Source organism: Chiroxiphia lanceolata, chromosome 3 (genome assembly GCF_009829145.1).
Source record: "Chiroxiphia lanceolata isolate bChiLan1 chromosome 3, bChiLan1.pri, whole genome shotgun sequence".
In the NCBI taxonomy this organism is placed as follows: domain Eukaryota; kingdom Metazoa; phylum Chordata; class Aves; order Passeriformes; family Pipridae; genus Chiroxiphia; species Chiroxiphia lanceolata.
In genome coordinates, this window is record NC_045639.1 from 9,595,026 (window position 1) to 9,616,979 (window position 21,954).

General features: G+C 49.2%; 1 protein-coding gene across 2 annotated transcripts in view; it reads right to left on the bottom strand.

Annotated features, from left to right (window-relative positions):
* SLC8A1 (solute carrier family 8 member A1) overlaps window positions 1-21,954 on the bottom strand; it is a 124,718-nt gene that overhangs the window by 14,533 nt on the left and 88,231 nt on the right. Inside the window, exons 3-7 of one of the 2 annotated variants that reach the window (XM_032682579.1) lie at window positions 11,890-11,993; window positions 8,927-8,944; window positions 7,113-7,243; window positions 6,185-6,284; window positions 998-1,273 (exon numbers count right to left, since the gene is read on the bottom strand). In XM_032682579.1, the coding sequence (XP_032538470.1) occupies window positions 998-1,273; window positions 6,185-6,284; window positions 7,113-7,243; window positions 8,927-8,944; window positions 11,890-11,993 (629 nt within the window). Of the gene's footprint in view, window positions 1-997; window positions 1,274-6,184; window positions 6,285-7,112; window positions 7,244-8,926; window positions 8,945-11,889; window positions 11,994-12,335; window positions 12,443-21,954 lie in introns of both variants that reach the window. The other variant, XM_032682578.1, reaches the window with a different exon arrangement.

A 21,954-nucleotide genomic window follows, 5' to 3' on the forward strand; every position in this document is an offset into this window, starting at 1 on the left:
CTTGCTCCAAATCTGTTCTTCCTTTTGGTTATGCTGCTTCTTCTTTTTGCCTTTGATAACATTAGGACAATTTCAGGATCTCTGAGCATCTGAGTGGTGGTAAGTGTAAGTTTGAAGGTGGTGAGGGAAGGTGTGACCGATATGAGGGGGGGTTGGGTTGGGTTAGAGCCCCTAGTCCAGGAACAAGGCTCTGCCTGGCCAGCACAGCCCATGGAAGAAGGTGAGTGGAAGGCATAGGCTTTCTCACACAAGCTGACATGGGAATTCCCAGAGCAACTGTGCCACTGGAACCATCCTCCCCAGTGCACCAATTCATCCCTACGTGAGGCCCTTTACTGAGCCAGTGGAAAAAGGAGGCTGGGTTGCAGCAAGCCAGAGTGCATTGGGAGTGGTGTGTAGGCATGGAAACTTGTGGTTTTCCCTCTCCCTGGTCAGTCCTCAGTCTCTGCTCCCTTCTGAGTCTGAGTGCCATTTGATCAGACACCACGCCAAATATTTGTGGGGCCCTTTCTAGGGGCTTCACGAGTTGCATTTCAAGCAGTTCCCCCAGCTCAGCAACCTCACCTTGATCCATCTGAACGTGGTCTCACACAAAGGTGTCCGTGCTGGGCAGTGCACCCTGGGTATGGACTAGCACTTAAATCATCCAGGATCAAGGTTAAAGCAGCAGATGTGTAAAAAGAAAGTGCAGGACTGTCAACACCAGCAGCATTTGAATCAAAGACCAACTTCCTACTCTGAAAGTGGATGCCACACAGGCTGCCCACAGAAATAGGTACTTCACAGTCTTTGCAAGATGAAGGTCCTTGAAATACTTTCCATGGGACTGAACCCACATCCTGGTTCTATCCTGGCTCATCTGAGGCTGAAAAACAATTTCCACACATACCTCAAATCTGTCCTTCAGGGTCCTGCAGAGCACAGCTTTCCCAGCCCAAACCCAGACCCGGACTGGGCAGAAGTGGGCCTTTACAACAAACCCCGTGGTTGTCCTTACCTGGCACCGATGTCCCCAGTGCGACAAATACGACGGCGGTGACTGAGTCCTTCAGGCCGATGGTGCAGCCAAAGTGGGATGCCAGGTCACCAATGAAAGCTGTCAGGAGGCCGATCATGAGGATGGAGACAACAAAGCAGGCCCAGCCATTCCAGTAGTCTGTCGGGGGCACGAAGGCAAAAAGGACCTTCCAGAAGACGGTCAGAAAGTGCATCACATAGTCAAAGCAGGAGGGCAGCTTCTCCTCCCCACATTCATCGTCATCGTCATCTTCCCCTGGAGAAAACCAGCAGTGCCTGATTAGACTTGCCCACTCTGGGGGAGGTTGGGCAAAGCTCCTGTGCATACTGCAGCCTACAAAATGCTGTCTCTCAGGGTTTGGGCCCTAGAAAGCTTTGACTTTCAAGTATCTTATTTTCTGGGCAACCATCAGAGGGGCTCAATGGCCTTTCCATGCCCCTTCCTACAGCACAGAGAGACTCCCTGCAAAGGCAGTGGTTTAAAAAAACCACCTGCATTTCAGAAAATGCAGAGCCTCATGCCAGCACCTCTGCCTGAGTTTAACCATCAGATGCTTCCTGGGCATCAGTCCCTGCTCAAGAGCCCTTTCCGCAGAAGATGTGAGAAATAACCGACCTCATGCTGGCTGGAGCTGACTGGGGCAGGTGAACCCACTGAAAGCAACATGTACCTCACGGAGACTCCCCTAAGGAAGAACCTTTTGATCTGCTTTCACGAATGCCAGCTGGTTTTGGTGGTTGATGAGCTGCTAGCTCTGGTGCTTCACTTTACCTTTTCTGTAAACTGGGATCCAGCCGTGGATTTTTGCCTGCCCTAGAACCTCCCTAGCCCATCACTGCTGACAGTCCTTCCCTGTTGCATTTCCCTGCCCTTTCACATGCATCCCTATAAGGAGGCCCTATAATGTCTGCTCACTCCTCTATGTCTGGTCTGACCCAGGTCAGTGGGCACTCCCAGTGCACAAAAAAGCACTTTCCCATTTGCACTCCTTTCCAGGTAGTTGTCAAGCACCCCAGGTCATGAGCCAGTTATGGGGCATCATCTGTCACAGCAAAAATGCACTTTCCTTCTTCTTTTTATTTTCTGTCCCTGATCCATGTCAGTGTTTCACTTCTTACGAATCTGTTGTTAATGCCTTGCGGGGGTCATTTTCCCAGTGTGAGCCTGCCAGCAGTCATGGCTCCACCTCTGCTCACCAGGCACATTGTGTGGGTCAGACCCCGCCTCTCCTGGTGCTGTGCTGGGCACTCTGCCCCTCCCAGCGCACCCCCCTGCTCATGGCTGTGATCCCCGTGGCACCTGCAAGACCTGGTCTCCAGTATGGATGAGGTGTCGGTGATGAGTCCTCATGCCCATCCTGCCTGATGACCCAGGGGCTCTTGACCCTGTGGGGGAATGCTGCTGCATGTCCCCAAAGGCTCTCAGGGAGTTACACATTCACAGCCATGGCCCCTGGATGTGCAGGCAGGCTCTTGTCCAAAAGCCCTCCTGTGGGTCACAGGGAAGGAGTTCAGCAGACATCGGACTGTCCTTGCCCCCTCCCCTGGTTTCTTGGCCCTTTTCCCTTACACTGGCCCAGCACATCTTCATCCTGTTGGTCCTGGCAGGACCATAGGGTGTTGGTCCAGGCAGGTGTCTTGGTTTCTCCCTTCCCTGCTCCCGGCATTGGCAACTCACCTATCTCTCCAAAACCAGTTGGCATCCATGGAGCCTGCATTGTGTGGGGCTGACCCTGCCAGTGAGCCCATTGGGACTGGTGACCTCCTGCCTGACTCCTGCAGCTCTTCTGAGCCATCTTGTGAGCCTGCTGGGCAGCCTGTCCTCTGGGCAGCCTGCATGGCAAATGTGGAGTGTCCCCAGCCTGGCACAGTGCACAATGCCAGTGTGGTGGGATAGACAAAAACCGCTCCTGCTCTCAACTGGAACCACTCCCAGACATGGAGGGGAGGTGATGCTCTTCCAACTAAGTCAGGGGGAGCTTTCCTGTTTCCCTTAAGGAACAAGGATGCATTTTTACGTCATGAATGTCAGGGACTCCAAGGCCACTGCAAATTGTGTTAAAGGCATCCATTGCACTCTGTTTGGTGATATTTTATTGTCTTTGATACTTTTTTTCCCCCACCAAGGATGTGGACTAGCAGATCTCCCTGCATGGCTGTTGGAAGGAGCTCCTTACCAATGGAAGGATTCAATATATGGTTCATCCCCATCAGACAGCCTGAGTGAGTCTGGCTCTGCTTCCAGGGAGAACACCTCAGGATAGCAGAGAAAAGGGGCCAAGACTCAGAGTAGCCAAGAGCACCCAGTGAAACCTGAGCCTCTGCTCTGCTCCACTACAGTGGGTGAGGGGACAAGGTCCCAAGGGTTTAAGGGGATGTTTGGCTCTGTGCCTGGGAAAAGCAGCTTCTCCCAGCAGCTCCCAGTGCTAATCAGGCCCTGCTGCTGGGCAGGGCGAACATTCCTCCTTTCACATCTTCCTCCACAATGTGGATCTCTGATGGAATAACAAAATGTATAAAGCCTCCCATGGGGTGAATAAAATGGTGTTGCTTGTATGCTGTGTACCAACGGGGTATCAACTAACCCCGTGTTCAAATGGTGGCTCTGTGCCACAACAACAGAGTTACTGGGGGAAGGTGCTGGTGAGCTTGCTCTGCTGCTGCTCACAACAACTGCTTTCTGCCTCATCACAAAGGTGAAAAGTCAACCAGGGAAACAAGACATGGCATCCTTCCTGGGAAAGTGGAGGTCAAATGGACATCGTCTTTGGAGGTTTACAATGTTTGGCTAATTAAAGCCATGACCAGCCAGGGAAAAGTTCTACTCAGCATCCTGTGGGGGTGCAGCTTTGCAGACATTGCTTGTCTTCAAAGCACTTTTGCTGATGTCTCTACCGTAACTTGATGAAAAATTATGCGTTGCTTGGCTTCAAAGCTTCAAACTCACTATGACAAAAGCAGTAGCTAATCATCAGCACGGTGTTATTATTTTGGCAGATATAAGTACCTATTCCTGTGCCTAGTCGTGAAGTTTTCCAGCTTGGAAAGCCTACGTGGGCCCATGTTTTTCCTCAATGCACAACGGCTGATAGTGGCAGGATACACTGTGCTGTGCTATAATTTTGCAGCAGGTATTTTAATCCCCTGCCAAGCTGCATGGCAGCAGGGCTGTTATGGACCTAAATCTTTACAGAGATGATGAAACAGATTGAAAAATGAACATGAGTGCCATTGCCATAACACTCATCCACATCTGCCCATCATTATGTTGAGCAGCTCCCTTTTGAAGAGTGACTTGAAACGCATAGTGATGTCGGATGGTGACCCAGGGGTGCATTCAGGAACAGGCTCACAAATCCCAGGATGTTTTTGCTGTGGAAGAAACTTTACAGCTGTTGGGTACACACTAAAGGAGCTATGGGTGAGAGGCTCATGGACAGTGTGGAATGGCACGGCACGGTGTGGCACAGCCGTGCCTGCACCTGCACTGCCCTTCCACAGGCTTAACCTGCTGCTCCATTGCCCAGCCTCCCTGCAAACACTGCTGTAAGTTGCACATCGGGTGGGAAATGGGGTTTTAATGTTTCTTTTCTCAGCTGGGATGTTACGTTTTGAAGTGGGAATGTGTGACTTTCACCCGCTCTCCATGGTGAGCTGCAGGGAAAAACCTCAAGCTCAGCCTCCAGTGTCTAAGGCATTTTAACTTGTCTGGCAGAAAGGTTGAGGAGCTAAAGCCTGGGTATGTCCAGAACTCAGAGACAACCTACTGTTTCCCAACTGCAAGGCACAGTTAATGTCCACCAAAATATATCCCATTTATTAAATGTTTGTTAATCATCCTGTTAGCATTGATCATGACTATATATTCAAGACATGGTGGCAACAGGGCTTTCATATAACTGTAGTCTTTACATGTGTCACAGAAACAGGATCCAAGCATCAGTGATTAGCTTTACCTTAATATGGGATGCAATTAAATAATTGGTTCTGGCATAGATTAGTTTAGCCACGTTAGCTAGAAAATCTGCAGCAAGGATTGTCTTGCATGATATGTTCAGGCTGTATCCAAAATAATGGGAGGCTCTTGCCTGGAGGCTCTGAGAAAAACTATGCTACAACAGAAGGGATTGCAATTTGAAGAGATAGCTGCTGCACAATGTCCTGTCCTTGTTTTCAGAGGCAGAGGTTAAATGGGACGGCCATCACTTTTAATTATTCTATGCTGGGCAGACATTACCTTGTATAGCTGAGTTCGAGTTTGGAAATGTGAGTGCTCCCCCATGCATTTCAATGCACAATTAGCTAGATGAGCTCTAACTGCCTTCCCCAGAGATTTAATTTAAACTGGTTGATTTTGCCCTAATGTGTGCACACAGAGCCCAGGCTGGGCTGGGAGGCTGTAACATCCAGTTAGTGAGTTATCGTCTCTCCGTCTGTTAAAACAACATCTGGAGGAGATCTTCTTTCTCTCATCTTCCACAGATGTGGGAACAATAATATATCCTGTACTGGGCATACTGGTAAATGTGGCACTGGCACCTGCGAGAACTGTACAACAGGGCATTTCTGAGGGAAAGACAATTCTCCAAGGGAGGGAAGATATGATCAGATATGATCAGACCCAACCACAGCTACTACATGTTGCTGCAGTTATTGGGATGCTGAGCCATAAACCTCCAGCCACAGGTAGCTGGAGCAACAGGAGTTCCTGAAAGCAGAGGGTGTCAAAGGTAAATTTTGGCTCTCGGAGAGTCACTGTCTTCAGGGCTTGGCACCCTCAGTACTGCGCTCCCCTCAGTGCAGCGGTACAGGGAGAACCAGGGATGGGGAGCACTGCTGCCTGGCACCAACATCATCTGTGCCTGTCCGAATTTCAACAGTGAGTTCATCTCCCAAATCTCTCCCACTGAACTTGCTTTTCCCCTCTGCCGTCTGGTGACAGCCAGAGTGTTGCTCCGTCCAGCACTACAGACACACATAATGCATCAGGTTTCCTACATATAAGACGAGGATTTAATCAGCTGCCTTATTTATGCAGATACTGTAAATAACTCTGTTGCCTGTTCTGCCTCCTGCTGCTCCTCTACAGCCTGTATTACTGATGCAGCCAAGCCGAGACGTGAGCAAGGCTGATTGTAATTCACCTGGAGCTGTGGTCCAAACTCACCCGCGCTGACAGTAATAGCCTCAATAAACTGCTCCCTCCAGCTGTTTGTGCCAACCACCAGGGCCAGGTTTGTCTTCTTAATGAGCTTGTCCACTGTGTTCTGTGGATAGAGATGCAGAGGAGAGAATTAGGGACTATCAGGCTGGAGATACTGGGCTAAAACCCACTCACACTGGTGCTTACAGCCATGCATTTATAGAAAAAGCTTAGCAGATTTTAAGCTCCGGTCAAGAGCCCCAGCAGCAAAAACAGCAACTCTCCTCTCTGCTGCTAAAAAAGACCTTTTGAAGCCTGCTCATGATGGGAGTTTGAAGCATCTCAGAGACACAGTAAGGGCAGTCTGTTATTTTTTTACACTTCAGAAAAGTGGAAAAGAATTAAATGGCCGGTTTTCAGCTCTTGGCCTGGCACATGCATTCGTGGCAGCTGAGCTGCACAACCATTGCTTGCATTTAGGGTATCAGCCCTCTGCACTGGAAGTCCTAGGCCTGTAAGTAGGACCTGTGTGTAGCACACCACCGTGAGAACAAGGTTATGTTTTAAAGCAACCTGCAGCATTTTGGAGATCAGTCAGCTCTTATGCTCACCAGACTGTTGTTCTAGTATAATAATAACAACACAAAGAGTCTGTGGGTGGGACAGACAGTCCCTGAAGGACCATGGCTGTGGGCTAAAATGGACAGTGAAGATGCAGAGTGTATTTTAACCCACTGCCATCTCACTGTAGTGACCCTCAGCCTTTCATCATGCCTTGGCTCAGTCACCTTCCAAAGTGTCCCTTGGTCCTGCTCTGAGACCTTGTGATGCCATGCGTTGCCTCGCTTTGCTGCAATACCATCAACGTGTGCTTGCCAATGCTGTGCCAACCCAAAAGAAGGGGTCCCAGCCAGAGGGGAAGAAGAACAGGGACAGAGGATGTGGACAGTACCTTGAACTCGTAGGATTCCTCAATGATGATTTCGAGTTTGGTGTGCTCCCCCAGGATTGGGCGCCCCATCTCTGCGATGCGACGCTCCTCCTCCTCCTTGCTGGTCAGTGGCTGCTTTTCCTCATTCTCCTCTGCAAAGCAAAGAGCCCATCAGCGAACCAGGCCCAGCTGGTCACTCTCTGGATGTGGCTTCCTGTCAGAGGGGGAGGTCAGGAAGCCTCCATGTGGGAGCATGAGCGACAGAACAGTGGAGAAGGAGCTCATGGAGCAACAGACAAGATAGTTTTAGGGAGAAGCACTAGCAAGAGGTCTGCAACTCATCCAACCTCAGAAGGAGTCCTGTTCATCCTTAGTGCTGAGGAATAGTTTTATGCCTGGTACCCGCTGCCTCTCCACAGGGATGCTGGGAAGGGGAAAGATTATCACTAGGGCTGCTCCATTTCCCAGCACTCCAGGTCTGCAGTGGGGTATGGTCAGGACAATTCCATCAGCCTGTTACAAGAGAGAGCTACCAGCAACCCCAGGGCTGAGAATGCATATGAAATCTTGGCTCTGCCTCCTTCTGAGCAGGGTTTTGCCTCAGAGAGGAAGCTGGCAGTCAACTCCTGCTGCGATGGTGGGGCTGGAGGAAATAATACTGGGCCATACAGGTGTGAGGAGTCATCCAAAGGCCAGTGCCTGGCCCCAAACCCTGAGAGAGGCAGCAGCAGAGGAACTACATGAGCAGTGAAACAGGTCTGCACCTCCAGTGGCATCCCTGCAACCTCTGGGGCATGGGGACTGCAGCTCATGGCCTTTGTCACTGTCCCTTGTGCAGACGCCACTAAACTCCCTTCCAGTCCACTTGAGGGATGAGCAGAAGAATGTCAGGACTAAAAGGACTGGAGTTAAACTGTCACTAGGCAAACACCACAGTCAGCCCACATGGGATTGACGTGGCCCTCAGGTGTCACGCTATAGGTACCTTGGATGGAGACCACGGTGCAAGGAAGAGGATGATCTCTAGTCTGGACCTTCCTGAAGATGGGTTTGCCTATCAAAGTGATCAGCAGGACATCAGCAGGAGGGACTGCACACCCTGTGCAAACTGTCACCGTGCAGTTAGTAAACTATTCCTACATCACACGGGGTTAGTGTTGCTCCCTTGCTGGCTACCCCTCATCTGCACAGACAGCAATGAGTTGCAGGAAAGCCCTTCTCCTCCTGCTTGTCAAAGGGACCCACCTCACTGCCAAAGCCTCCTAGGTCTGAATTATTGTTTCCAGGGCTCCTGAGGGGCTGCTCTGCAATGTGTGGGACCCAGGATCTTCTCGTCCTGCAGTGCTTGGCTGAATGACAGATGCTAATGACAGAGGAGCAAGCCCTGCTGCTGGGTCTCACTGGTAGGAAGGGCAGGGGCTAAAGCAGCCTGCCCCTCCCACAGTGCTTGGGCACCCTGATGGCTGCCTGGGGAGGACAGAGCCCTGTGCACACCTCCCATGTGGGCAGCACAGAGGGGACAACTGGATCAAGTGGAGAAGCCCACCTTGCTCCAAGAGATGAAGCGGGGCTGCTTGTCACTTCAGGAGCGACAGCTCACCCTCCCTGAGGTGGAGTTAGATGTGTGTGGCAGGCAGAGCACTCTGTGAGAGGACACTGTGTTAGAGGGACCAGCCGGGGCAGTGGGGCCACAGCTCAGCGCCTTCTTACCATTCCAGAGTTTCCCTCCAGGACAGAACAAAAGCAAAGAGGAAACCAAGAGGAAAGAGCAAAGTGAGCATATGGCCATTAAGAGAAAGGAAGCGGGGGATAGGGGGAAAAGTAGAAATCCATACCTGTGATGGTGAAGCCACCTAGATGAAACCAAAAATGAGAGAGAGAGAGAGAGAGAGAGAGAGAATAAATGAGGATTAGCATTCACACAGCAACACGGACACCTTGCAGCCCACAAGGTGGTCCTTCCCTGCTCCATGGCCAGGAACTGTGGACATGGAGGCTGCTTCCCAACATGTACCCCAGGGATAGTGTGGGGAGACCTGAACACAGGCTTTTCAACCCACATCTGCAATCTGCCACCCCCTGGTATCCAATATATGCTGTGGAGGGGGTAAAACCAGTGTGAGTCTGCCCCGGGGCTGTGGGTGCTTTGGGGAAACAGGACGGCTTTCCTTCCCTCCCCAGGTGTCCTATCCTGGAAATGACCAGCAGTGAAATGCAAAGGCTGGATAGGCTCTGAATCTTCCCAAGACAGGAGGCAAAGTTTGCACTGTCTCTTCAAAACAGGACTGACCAGTTTTCCTGTCCAGCCACAAGCATCCCTAAGTCTCCAAGAAATCCTGTTTCTGCCACACCAGTGTTAGAGGGGATGGGTGAATTTGGATGCCACAAGCCTGTATCATGACGTGTTGGCAGGTATACTACGACCGTAACTGAACCACCCCCAAAAAATGCTCCTTGCCACAGCGGATTACCACTCATTAATACTGGTGACTTTGGGACTCTACTCTAAGGAGAGATGGGGCATTAGATACCTGAGTTTACTTAAATAGTGCTGATGACCCTAAAAGAGAATGCTATGAGCAAAGAAAAACTTCAAGCAAAATCAATTGTCTTCTGAAAATACGCAAACTGGAAAAATGGAAAGGAAAAATGAATGCGCGCTTACCAAGCTCATTCAACAACAGGGCTGTGAAGGAGACAGAGACAAACACAGAAGAAGAAAAGTAATGAATAATGAAATCAAAAGGGATATCCACAGAAAGACACCAGATCCCAGGGCAGAGATTTCAGATCTGTAAGGCTGCAGGATACCATTAGTGTTAAGAGAAAGGCACTAAAAATAAAGGAACAGAAAGGTTTCATGGGATTGTGGATTTAAAATAAAAACCATTGCAAACATGGGGTGGATATGGGATTAAAAGACACACTCCAAAAAATTAGTTTTCCCCCTTCGAATTTTATGTGCAAGATCTTCCATTGGTCTCGGAGGCAGTTCTGCCCCAGGGGAGGAAACAAGATGTCCCATGTGTAGCAGCTACTGGCTTTGACCTCCTCCAGCTGTCTAATGGGGAGCAACATCTCCAGCATACAGCTGTACTTTTGTCATATGCAATGAGAGAACAAAAGTCTGTGGCAAGGCTTGGCTCAAGGATCTTGTTGCTCAACATTTTAGGTCTCCAAAAAGAAAAAGCCTCTTGCTTAGTGCCCCGGTGGGTCTCACACTCCTGAGATGCAGACCCCAACACAGCTCTGTGCCCAGGGGTGACATTTCAGAGATGCCTTTGTCTCCACTACCCCTGCCTCGCTGCCTCTTGTACAAAACCAAGTACAAAGAAACGAGTTAAAAATAAAAAAGATTGCATGGCCAAAGCAGCAAATAGCATCCCTTAAAATTCTGACTTGTCTTCCAGCCAGTGAGTTCTCAAAACTCAGCTTCTCTCAGTTTTCCTCAGTTACCTTTGTGACCAGGAAAATGAGAAACTTTATTTCCTTTTCCTTTTATTTTTAGCTAAAACTTTCAGCTGGGATCTACAGAGTTAGTACCACAATTCTCAAACTTGGCCCTGGAAAGCACATTTGCCCTTGCCGGACTTGCAAGGCTGAGCCCACATTGGCCCTTGTGAAGCTGGGCAAGGCTGGAGCTGCTGAGTTGAGTTGTCCACGTGTAAATTTATCTTGGCAACATTCTCTATGCTCCATAGATGCCACCAGCACCATTTAGTGATACAGACCCCACCTGCAGTGCCTGAGTCATGCCAGTGTGTCTGATTTTTTTAGCCCAGCTTTTGCTAGCTGGTCACATAAACCAGCAGGAAAGCTGATGGAGGGGATGACGCAGCTGACCTAGACAGTACCTGAGCTGAAGAGGAACATGGCAAGTCCCCACTCAGTGTGGGGCCCTCTCTGTCCTGATCAAATAATATATTACAGCCCCATGCCTGCTGAAGGGAGCGCTGATGTCCCAGAAACTAGAAAGCAGCTCCAAGGCAGACAGAGCAAATGAGGCTGCCAATTTTCTACAAAGGCTTTAATAATGGTCCATATCTTAAGCGGCAATAAAACTGCTTCTTGCTCAGCCATGAATAGCATGCAGAACTAGCTGTTGCCGTTAATTTTCACCCTATTTTCTAGCAGAAAAAATAGGTGGGAAAATAGGTGAACTCTGCCTTTTCGGGAAGTTTTGCAGTTGGTTCAAAAATGTGATGAAAGAGGAAATTGTTTTTATTATTCCTGTGAGAAGCTATTATCCAATGCAGAGCCATGAAACTTCATTTGAGTATAACCTGATTTACCTAAAGTGATTGCATCTCATGGTACTACCTGCTTGTGCTGTGATTTTCGGCTATTTTCAGATCCTAGTGCCAGCATAAAATGGCTAAAATTACTGCTCTGGCCATGCATTTTATTTCAAGCGAAAGCTGTTTTATCTTCTGATAAAAATGATGCAGCGTTGCCTTTTTACTTGTCGAGACTGAACGTTTTACGTGATTAAACGAAGGTGTAGCTGCAACGTGGCAGGACAGTTACTCTCAAAACATCTCTGGGGGCTGACCCAGGTGCTCCGGGGTCATCCTGGGAGCATGCCTTGCTCCCCGGGGGCCCTGGTGAGTGAGGCAGAATCCTCTCAAAATGACAGAGGAAAGAAAACAGAGCAAAAAGGTGCAGCGGCCAAGATTCGGAGGAGGGAGGGCAAAACGGCCAGGAGCCAAAGTGCGAGGAGAAAGGAGTGTGAGAGTAGGAAGACACAGAGAAAGCGGACGGCAGCGTCTCGAGAGCTGGTCTGGTTTTACTCTCACACCTTTCACTCCTCGTCGTAGCCACACTGGATCCCCAAGCACAAGGAAGAAACTGCACTCTTTCTCATACTCCTCACGGTCAAGTACTCTAAGGGTAATGAATTTCCTGTGGGAACACAAGACAAAGGCAAACACATGATTGGCATTGCACACACATGCAGTTCACGTCCACCCGGGTGCCGTGGTGACAGAGATGGTTGGGTGGGGGAAAGCGGCTGCACATCCCTCCTGGGGCATATGGGGAAGGGCAGGAGCATCCCCACCACCTGGCCAAGGTTGTAGCTTGGTGAGCTGGGGAAAGGCCGCGTTCAGAGGGAATGGGAAGTGGTCTTGCTCCTGCCCTTTTCCATAGGCTCTGGGGATGTGAGCTCAGTGTTGCAGGTGCCAGATATGAGTGAGCCAGACAGGGACACACAGGCTGGGCTCAGCCCCGGAGCACGTCCCCCACCTTTCTTCTCACTCATCTCCACCAGCCGGGGCTCCCCGATCTCTAGGTAGAAGGTCTTGTTTTTCTCATACTCCTCATCATCTATCACCTTGATTGATATCGTTTTGCTGCAACAGAGAAGAAGAAATAGAGATTCAAGAGTAAGGGGGGAAAAGGGAGGAGGGGAAACAGGGAGAGGAAGAAAAGGTAGAAGAGGAGGAAGAGGAGGATGGAAACAGCAGGAGAAGGGGGCTGCGAACAGAAAACAGTGGTTTTGGTAGCATAGGCTGGAGGGACAGCACAGCCAAAAGCAAAGGCAGGAGCCAATGGGCCAAGCTTGCCTCAGGATGAGCACAGACCACAGGGTCAGAGCACCAGCAGCTTGCAGGGTGCCATCCCCCCTGGCATGGCCATAGGCCAACACAGCCTGGGCCAGCTTCCCCTAGAAGTGCCTTGGGGGGGCAGTGGGAGCAGCAAGACACCTCCCTTTCCAAAAACCTAGGGTATAGAACAGCTCCTTGATAGCTTGCACACACTGCATGGGTATGAGAACTGGGAACAAGCACAGACCAAGCCTCTGAAAGCATGATGCACTGCTCAAGCTTGTGCATGGAAGAGACTCTGTCTCACCAGGCACAGCAGATCCATGCACAACATCATGTTCAGTTGCTCGGTTTGGACTTTGGAGGGTCTAATTTACAAGCTTGAAAGAGATGTTGGAGTAGGACTTTTTCTGTGAAGAGAATGTAAAGGAAAAATGGTCTTTCTGGTTAGAGCAGGGTGATGGAAAGCTTCTCTGATGGTGAGATTTTACTTTTTTAATTTCACTTCACAAGCAGCACATCCTTTCCCAAGCCTTCAAGGTTTAATTTTCTCCTGTTTGAGAGTTGAGCAGCAATTCTCCCTCACATGACCCAGGGTTGCTGAATTTGCCCCTGCAGCATCATCAGGACAGGTCCAAAGGCAGAGTCCCTGCCCAGAGCATAGCCACAAGCATACATCACAGAAGATGAAAGCCTTGCAGGAGGCTGTGGCCACCCACAGAGAGGTTTGCTCCTTGAGCCCCCAATAAAGTGAAAATTGCTTTACCAAGGGAAAAAAATTAGCACAGAAGAAGTTTTTCAGCTCTTTTCAGGGACTGAAAGCAGTCCAGAAACATCCAACTGAAAGCTGCTTGCCAGAAGGTGACCAAACCTGGGGTACAAGGGGTATGGTGTGGGGGGGCCATGCTACTGTGATCCTTCCTACAGTGCAAAGTCCTTGGAAAGACAACATATGAGACAGAAATCCAGCAGCCTCTGCTCCGCCCTGGAATGTCTGCTCACTGTCATGCACTCATGGCATTGCTGATGGGACAAGACCTCCTCCTGGCTCTGACCTTGTCCCAGACAAAAAATAAGAAGGAATAACAACACTAAAAAGCCAGTGCAGTGACTGTCTGTAGCCCTGTGCTTGCTGCCGACCTTCTGACTGGGTTTGCTTTCCCCCAACACTTGACAGCACTGCCCTCCTGTGAACGCTCTTAAAGAAGCTTCCCAGTTACTCTCTCCCTGTCCAAGCTTGTCTGTCTTGTCCTTCGAAGAAATGTTTCTTGTCCCATCCCTGGCTCCTCTGCACTTTCCACAAGCAGCCAGCACAAGTTGAAGCAGCCCCAAGGCTGCTCTAATATATGATCAAGGAGGTTCTGCTGCTCCTGGCAAGTCCTAGCACTGAAAACCCATAAATGTGGAAGAAAGCCACGCTCTAGGGGAGTGAAATTCAGGCCACGCTGCTGTAATTTCTGGCTTTCTCCCCTCCTTGCACATTTGCACTGGCCACCCAGAGCCCCTCTGTTAAGCTGACAAGTATTTGGCAGAAGAGTCAACATTTTCTACTCATTCGGGGTAAACACCGCAAGCACTCCGAGGAACAGCCAGGATGATTTCTTGTGCTGTTTGCTGTGAGTCAGGAGTGTATTAAGTTTGCCCTTCATGCTCAAAATGAAACCATTTACTCAAGAGCAAGTGATGGCTGTGAAAAGTGTAACAATGCAGCACTGCTTGGTGTAATTGTATTTTATAATGAATATCTGTAATAATTTGTCCAGTTTGTAATTATTGCTGCAATAGGTTTGTACACAGGAAAAATGGTTACCAAGCACGCAGCTGATCTTGCTCTGCCTTGATGAGTTAGGGGAAATTATCATGTATTAAAAAAACTAATGAAGGATATAAAAATGCTCTTAGCTAAGCTTTCAAGGAGAACCTGGCAGAATTACTGGAATGGGACAATTTCAGAAACATTACTAACAAAATCAATAATTCTCCTGACAACGCCTATTGAAATGTACACCTCATCCTGCCCTCATGTATGAAAAATAACTTTTTTCAGGAAAGTTAATTAAAAGGGATGCCTTCTCAAATTCTGAGAACAGCAGAGGTATCAAAATGTAAACTGCCTGTGGGTGTGCTCTGGCTTGCTGTGTGTGGCATACCTCAAAGCCCCACAAAATAATTCTCTCTCTTACGAAAAGAAACCAGGATGCCACTTAAAAAGGATTTTTCTGATACTTAGACCCAACACCAAAAGGACTTCCTTGAATAATGCAGAATAATGGGGCATAAAGTGCCACTGCCAGGAGGTGGTGTTATTATGCAGTTTTCCAAATGATCATTCTAGGGGGTGAACAAGTGCCCCGTGTAAGGTAGATGTGCCCCGCTGCTTTTTCTGCTGTAAAAGGCTGTTAGGAAAAAGGGCAGGAAGAACAAATGCCAAGTCCACTCTCTGTATGAATCTCCAATCAGCAAGAATTGCTGAGGCAAATTTGTCCCTGGGATGAGACTGCAATCCCAGAGAAAAGGATTACCTCCTAATGGTGTTTGAGAAGCAGCAAGTATATGAAAATAACACGAGCTATTCTTAGAGCATGCCTGATCTGCATCACACTGCCTTTTGCCTGCTACAACCCCCCTCTGCAGGGTCCTGCACGCATGTGGCCATGTGGCAGTGTTTGATCAGTGGAGAAGGAGGAGGATCAGGCAACTGCACAATTTATCCCTGCCTCAAAGGACTGCTTTCTGCAGTAATCTAGGATGTGCACTCATATCACCCTGCTCTTCCTGGACCCTTCAATATGGTCTCTGCCTCTCACTCCTGCTGTAGAGAGGTGGCTGTGAGGATGTGGGCAGCAACAAGCTACCATGGGGCTGTCGGTGAGTTTGTGGAATTCAGCCTGTGTTCCTGGTGCCCTCACCTAGTCCTGTGCTCCTGCTGCATTCAGAGTGCAGCTCTATCAGCCTGCTACCCACAGTCCTCTTTTTCAGAGGTACGGGTTGCTGCGTGAGGCTATTTCCTTGCATTACAAGACATGGTGGGAACGAGGCAGAGGTGGGTGGCTGGCAGAGCCAGGACAGCTTGGCTAAGGCTCACAGAGTGATGTGGACCGACTGCAGCACTGAGCTCTGCTGAGCTGTCCCTGGACTTTACCAGCTAGACACAGTGGGCTGAAGAGACCCAAAGTCCTGACAGCGCAAGTACACACTGAAATCTGGATTTAAAATCTTTCTCTCTTGTGGCCCAGAGGCTCTTTCAGCACAAGCTGTGATAGTGCTTGTACAACAGAAAACCAAAGGGACACTGATTATCACCCTGAAGCCCCCGGTGCTCAGTCACTGCAGGGCCTTGAACCAGGAGTCCCAAATCCATGAGACAGAGGGAAAAATCAGAAGATTAAACCATTAAACATTTTCTTCTCCTTGTGAGAATCTGTGGTCAATCTAGATGGTGTTTCCAAGATGTCCCTTCTAGACAGAGGTCTAGAATCAGCTTTGATTTGGGGCTGACAGTGGTGTGTGTGCCATAATCTAATGTCTCCAGGAGCCAAACACTCCAGATCCCATGACTGTGCAAGACCACAGCCCTTGAAAAGATGGATTTTTTCTTCCTGTTTTGACCCTCAATCACACTGCAGGTGGGAAAAAGCAATTTCTGGAGAATCTCTCCAACACATTTGAATGCCTGGGGATAGACGTCCTGTGTTGGTCTAAACAACCAGCCTTGACACCCCTCCCTGTCCCTTCCTCCTTGCCTCCTGCAGGGATCCCCAGTGATACCATGGGGCAAGTTTGCAGCAAAGCACAGCTGCTGCTGGTCCGTTTCACCTGAGCTAAAGAACCCTGCTTTGGCATGAAGACTGAGGGTGCATCCAACTATCTGCACTTCTGTACCAGAAACTGCACTTCCTCGAGTCTGTAGTCAAAGCAATTGCTGAGGGAATGAGTTTCATCTCATTTCCGTGTACTGGAAATCAAAGAATAAAACGCATCTTGCAGAATTGCAGCTCCAGCTCTTCTCCTCTTGCAGACAGCCAGCAGCAACAAAAGAAAGTTGGTAACTTTGGCATACAAAGCTCTGCCCTCACTCCAAGTCCAATGCTCTCCGTCAGGAGTCATTTCAAACCATGTTATTTCATTCAAACCATAAAGGTCTTTTATCAGAACGTTCCCACACAACCCTTAGTTAAAATAGCCCATGGAAAAGTCCTTTTGGCTGGTGATGGGCACCAAAGAAGAGCTGATACACCCCATCAGACCCAATGACCAGCCAGCACAGCCTCTTCTTGTGATAACTGCCAAAACCACCTTGGAGTAGGAGGACAGGCACATAGACATTATTTCCAACTGATCCTCTCCCAGCCCCAGGCATCTTTGCCTCAGGGGTTTCCTAGCTAGGTTTCTGTGTACTTAGCTATGGTCTGCAGATTTCTCACATTGCCCTTTGAGCTTCTGTAAGCTTTTGGCATTTGCAGTATCCCATGTGCCAGGGAGAGCAGTGGGATTGCTAACGCCAGCTCAGTGTCATGGACAGCAAAGGAAGTGATGTGCACTTGGCATAAGCACGCCAGCCACCTGCTATTTTCTGGGCACATCTCTGGAAAGGGCAAGAGAGAGTGCCCAGATGTCTGCCTGCAAATGACAGCAATAGGAGGACAGGGCTGCAAGTCTCCTGTCAATGGGGAAGCAAACTGGCTTTGTGCAATGGCAAAGGCAAGGCAAAGAAGAGAACTAATGCTTAGAGCAAAATGCCAGCTGGGGATGGCACTTGCTTGAGGTTGGCCCTGTGAGAACAAGTTGGACGAGAAACCTCCTAACCGAGAGCCCTTCCAATCCAGAGACCTTGCCCAACTCCACTCTGCTGTGCACCCAGATCAGAATTCTCTCAGCTAAGAAATCATCATTGTGCCCAGACCACCCATGAGCTGGAGCTGGAATAGCAAAGACCTGCACATAGTCAGTACTGGTGCTTCCAGTGGGCCAGGAAAATTACAGTCTCTAAACACACAACTAACCAGCTGTTATAGCAGCCAGTAACAAGCTTGCCCATGAGAACATGGCATGCTGTTGCTGTCTGGACAGATACTTATTCCTGAATCAATAGAGGGAACAGTGCACTTATGCAGCTTGTCACCCATCCAGCTTCCACTGCTCACCCAGGAGAACTACATGCTTGGAGGACTTTCAACTGCAGATTCATAGTTATAATATCCAGGCTAGGCAGTCAGGAGTGGGATCCTGTGCTGCCAGCCCTGATGTCCCAACAGATGAGCATTTCCCACCCAGAGAGCATTCAATTATGGAGGGAGAATAGCCACGAGGGATACATGTTCTGGAGGTGATATTTCAGAGCCACATCCATCAGTGTTGCCTGTTCTAGAATGCACTTTCAGGCTCCCACAGAAACCTGCCACATTGATTTCTCATACATCTGCTTGTCAGCCAGTCACTTAATTAGCTGAAGTTAAAGCTTGCCATGAGAGATGGGCATGTGGCTTGGGAACCTCCCCGCCTCACACGACTCGTGATCACTGGGCACTGTAAAGATGGGCAAGTGGGCCCATCACCAGAACTGGGCACCATCAGAGCCAGAAGCCAGGGCTGTGTAAATGAGTCATGGCCACAGTGAGGAGCCTGGACCAGACCCCAGGGCATGGTTGGAACCAACTACCAAGAGCAAGGCAACTATTCCCCTTGCCATCCCTGCCTTTGCTACGCTCTGCTCTCCTCCTGGATGTCCTTATCTTCTCTGTGAGCCTCCCCATAGGCTACAGGGGCTCAAGGCTCCATCCATGCTATTACAGATGCAAAGAGACTTTGCTGCTCCCCTGTCTGTCTCTGCAGCCCACAACTCTGCTGACCGAGGCACCAGGGAGTGCTTCTGTGCACTTAGCAGCTTCACTGCTCAAATTTCTGACAGCTACTTGAGGAAGGAAGTTGTTGCTGGGTTGGAAAAGGAGCTGATAGGGCTTTTCTTCTACCAGTTGACAACAAAACTGCACCTTATGGTGAGGAGGTGGCAGCCTCACAGGCAGAGAGACACCCAAGTCTGTGGTGTAGGCATTTGTCCCAGACACAAGGGGTGTGTGTGTGGTGGGGGACAAAGGGCAGGGTAACAAAATGCCTGCTCAACCAGTGCAGGGACAAACCTTCCTGAGGGACAGAAGAGATGCAAAAATGGGCCAGATTATGTGAATGACCTTGTATAACACATGATTTTAACTATTATCCAGTGGTCTCCGACAGAGGAGAGGGTTCATTAGGGTTTCCTATCCCCGATGATATGTTCCCATCTGTGTAAGATGTCCCATGAGTCACCCATGCAGGATCCTTTGCCGAACCAAGCCTCGCTGACATGAAATGTCTGTACTTAATGAAAATTTTGCCTGCAGCACGCTGTGAACATGACAGGGAGGGAAAAGGAAAACCTGCCTGAAACGAAGCATGACGCATGCTTTGGGTAGTGTGGATGTGATCTGATCTGATGTGGCAGCTTGGTTTGCTGGTCCAGCAGTCCAGGTCTGCATGAGGCTGCACAGTCCAATGCCTCTCAAAAATGTGACTGAGCACAACCAGCCTGGACACTGCAAACAAGGGGAGAGGGAAATGGTCCCTCTATTTTCCCTCCATCTCTGGAGCCAAAATTCATCTGGTTACTCTTATTTTCTTAGATGTCCTCCACCTCTTTCCCCAAGGTTTCCTGAATCAGTCTGTCTAAGACCACAGGGCTGTGTTGTCATTTCCATGTCTGTATAAACCAACTGCTCCTCTGGCCTCAGGATACGTTGAGTTTAAATGACAACATACGGCTCAGATATATAACACCGGCCTGCTCCAGAGCATCACTACCAGGAAAATCCTGGAAAAAGATCCAGCCTGCTCTTCCCTGGCCTTGTAGAAATACCAGGTATGAGAGGTGGTCTGCAGAGACAGGAAGACTGAGAGCTGTTGCTGCTTGAATAGCTGGGAGATGACAGGCACAGCTGATGCTCAGTGTCTCAGAAAATACTCTTCAGGAGTGACGACTGCCAGGTAAGATGATTTCACATGCTAGACTGAATGCTGCTTGACTCTCCTCTTAGGAAGACCATATTGAGAAGTATTTGTCAGATCAGAAATGTTTTTCTGGTGAATCATCAATGTCTGCTCTGAATTGACTGTGAATTTCATGCTCTGACTAATGTACTTCTTCATTCATCCGCCAGTGTCACATCCTGCAAGGACCCAGCTAGGTGAAGATGAATGGCACTCTCTTGATCTGCCCCAAACTAGTGCCTGAGACTTTGGTGATGCTTAAATGTTTCCTTGTCCCAGGACAGCTGGAGCTGTGGCCTCCCCTTCCATGGCTCTGAATGTGCTAACACAGGACTAAACTGTTTTTCTGCTTTTTCCCAATCTCATTGCCATGCATGTCTAGTGATGGTGATCCACAGTCCTGAAAGCTACCAGAGTGCCTGGTGGAGGCAGGATCACTGGGGGATCAAACAGGAGAGATCCATCTGGATCAGTATCTGGAGCTCCAAGGACAACTTGCACAAACAGTGTAATACAAGTGATGACTAGGAAGGAAAACACATTTGATGTGAGTTTGATCAAAAGCACCCCCAGCAGCAATTACTTAAGGTACCTGGGAAAGCTGACAGAGCAGAAATAACTTCTCCCCTGGCTTTTCACAGCCCTGCCCATGCCAGCTAAAAACTGCATTAGTCCTGAAAAATTCAGCCTGTGCTGCAAGCAAAGGATTGACTGCCCAGGGCTCAGCCCAGCCCAACATCCTTGCTCAGTATAAAACCCTGCAAATCCCACTTCTAAGCCTACAGGGTTAAGAGCCAAAATCTGACATTTCCCTCCATTCTGCCTTTCTGGGATTTTTTCCTGACTGAGCTGGCTGGTCCAATATTTCACCATGCTCTATTGGCAAGACCTGCCATGGTGGTGGGGTGGCATGTTGCAGGGAAGAGACACATGCTCACCTGAGAAGGGGTCTGGGCTGGATTTGAAATTCCCATCGGAAAAACTTGAAGTGGAAAACAAGCATGGTGAAGAATAAAATTGTGACAGGGTTTGAGTGAGAGAGGACCTCTGGGTCAAACACCTATCCCTCTCCCTGATTGTCCTCATACACATTTTTCCCAAGGAAAAGCAACTGGAAACATATGTAAGTGCTTCTTGCACCCAAATACACATGCAGATTTTCTTTGCAGCCAGGTTCCCCCTCACCACAATAATTGCTCTCACCTTTCAAATAAATATGAGTTGCTCTTCCCTGTGTGCACCTGGATAGTTGCCATGACAATATTCCTCAAACAGGAGACATCACTCTTATTGAAATGGCTTTGGCCTCCACAAAATGAATTTCAGTGAGAAACTGCCAGCGAAAAGGACATTTCTGCAGTTCTGTAAATCATTTAGAAAACTTTGCTGAGTTAAAGCTGACTAAACAAAACAGTGGGGACCATGAGAAATAATAGGTCCATGTCTAATAGCATGGCTTCAGCATCAGGAATTGGGATTCAAGGAAGCCCAAAATACATCTGCTGTGCATGAACTGCTCCAGCAGCGCCACTGCAGCAGGACTTTGTATCAATCCTAGCAGTTTCCCTCCCAGGGAAGGCACATTTCAAATCCTGTTTGCCAGGGCTTTAGGGCAAGGGATTCTTGTTTGAGAAGACACTGGACGAGGGGGCTCAACTGTGCCCTGCCACTCTGCCAGGGCTGCTGACAGCTAGCTCTGCTGCTGGAAAAGCAGCTGTACATGGGAAAAGAAGAAGACAAGGAATGCTCAGTGACAGCCGAGGTCATGCCACAGAAAGGGCAAACATCAATACAGAATGTGCAGGTCCACTTTCAAGAGCAGCGTCCACTGTCATTTTAACTCCATCCTCAGTCAGGAATGCACCTGATTCCTCTTATTTGCTGGCTGGTCCCAAAGGTCAGGCCCCTCTTTTCAAGACACTCCTCCAAAACCCTTGGTGTGGTGACCCAGCTGCAGGATCAAAGCTTCCTGATGGTGTCGCAGGAGTAAGCACTTCACTGTGGCTACATTTATCATTCTTTGCCCAGTGAAGGATGCAAGTGACTTGGTGTCAAGACTTGGGCAGTTCCTGTGACCATTTTGTGCCACGCTGCTCACATGGGCATCACGCTGCTCCTCTCAACAGCTTCTGTGTCAGCTTAACAGACCATGCTAAGCTGCACATGCACTCAAGTTGCAAACTGCAGAACAGAATGACACTGTCTCAGCCTGTGGTGCTGTATGCAGTGTGATCTGTATTTGGAAGCACAGCACACCACAAGCATCCTACCTGCTCTCCCTGGAGGGGCCCTGT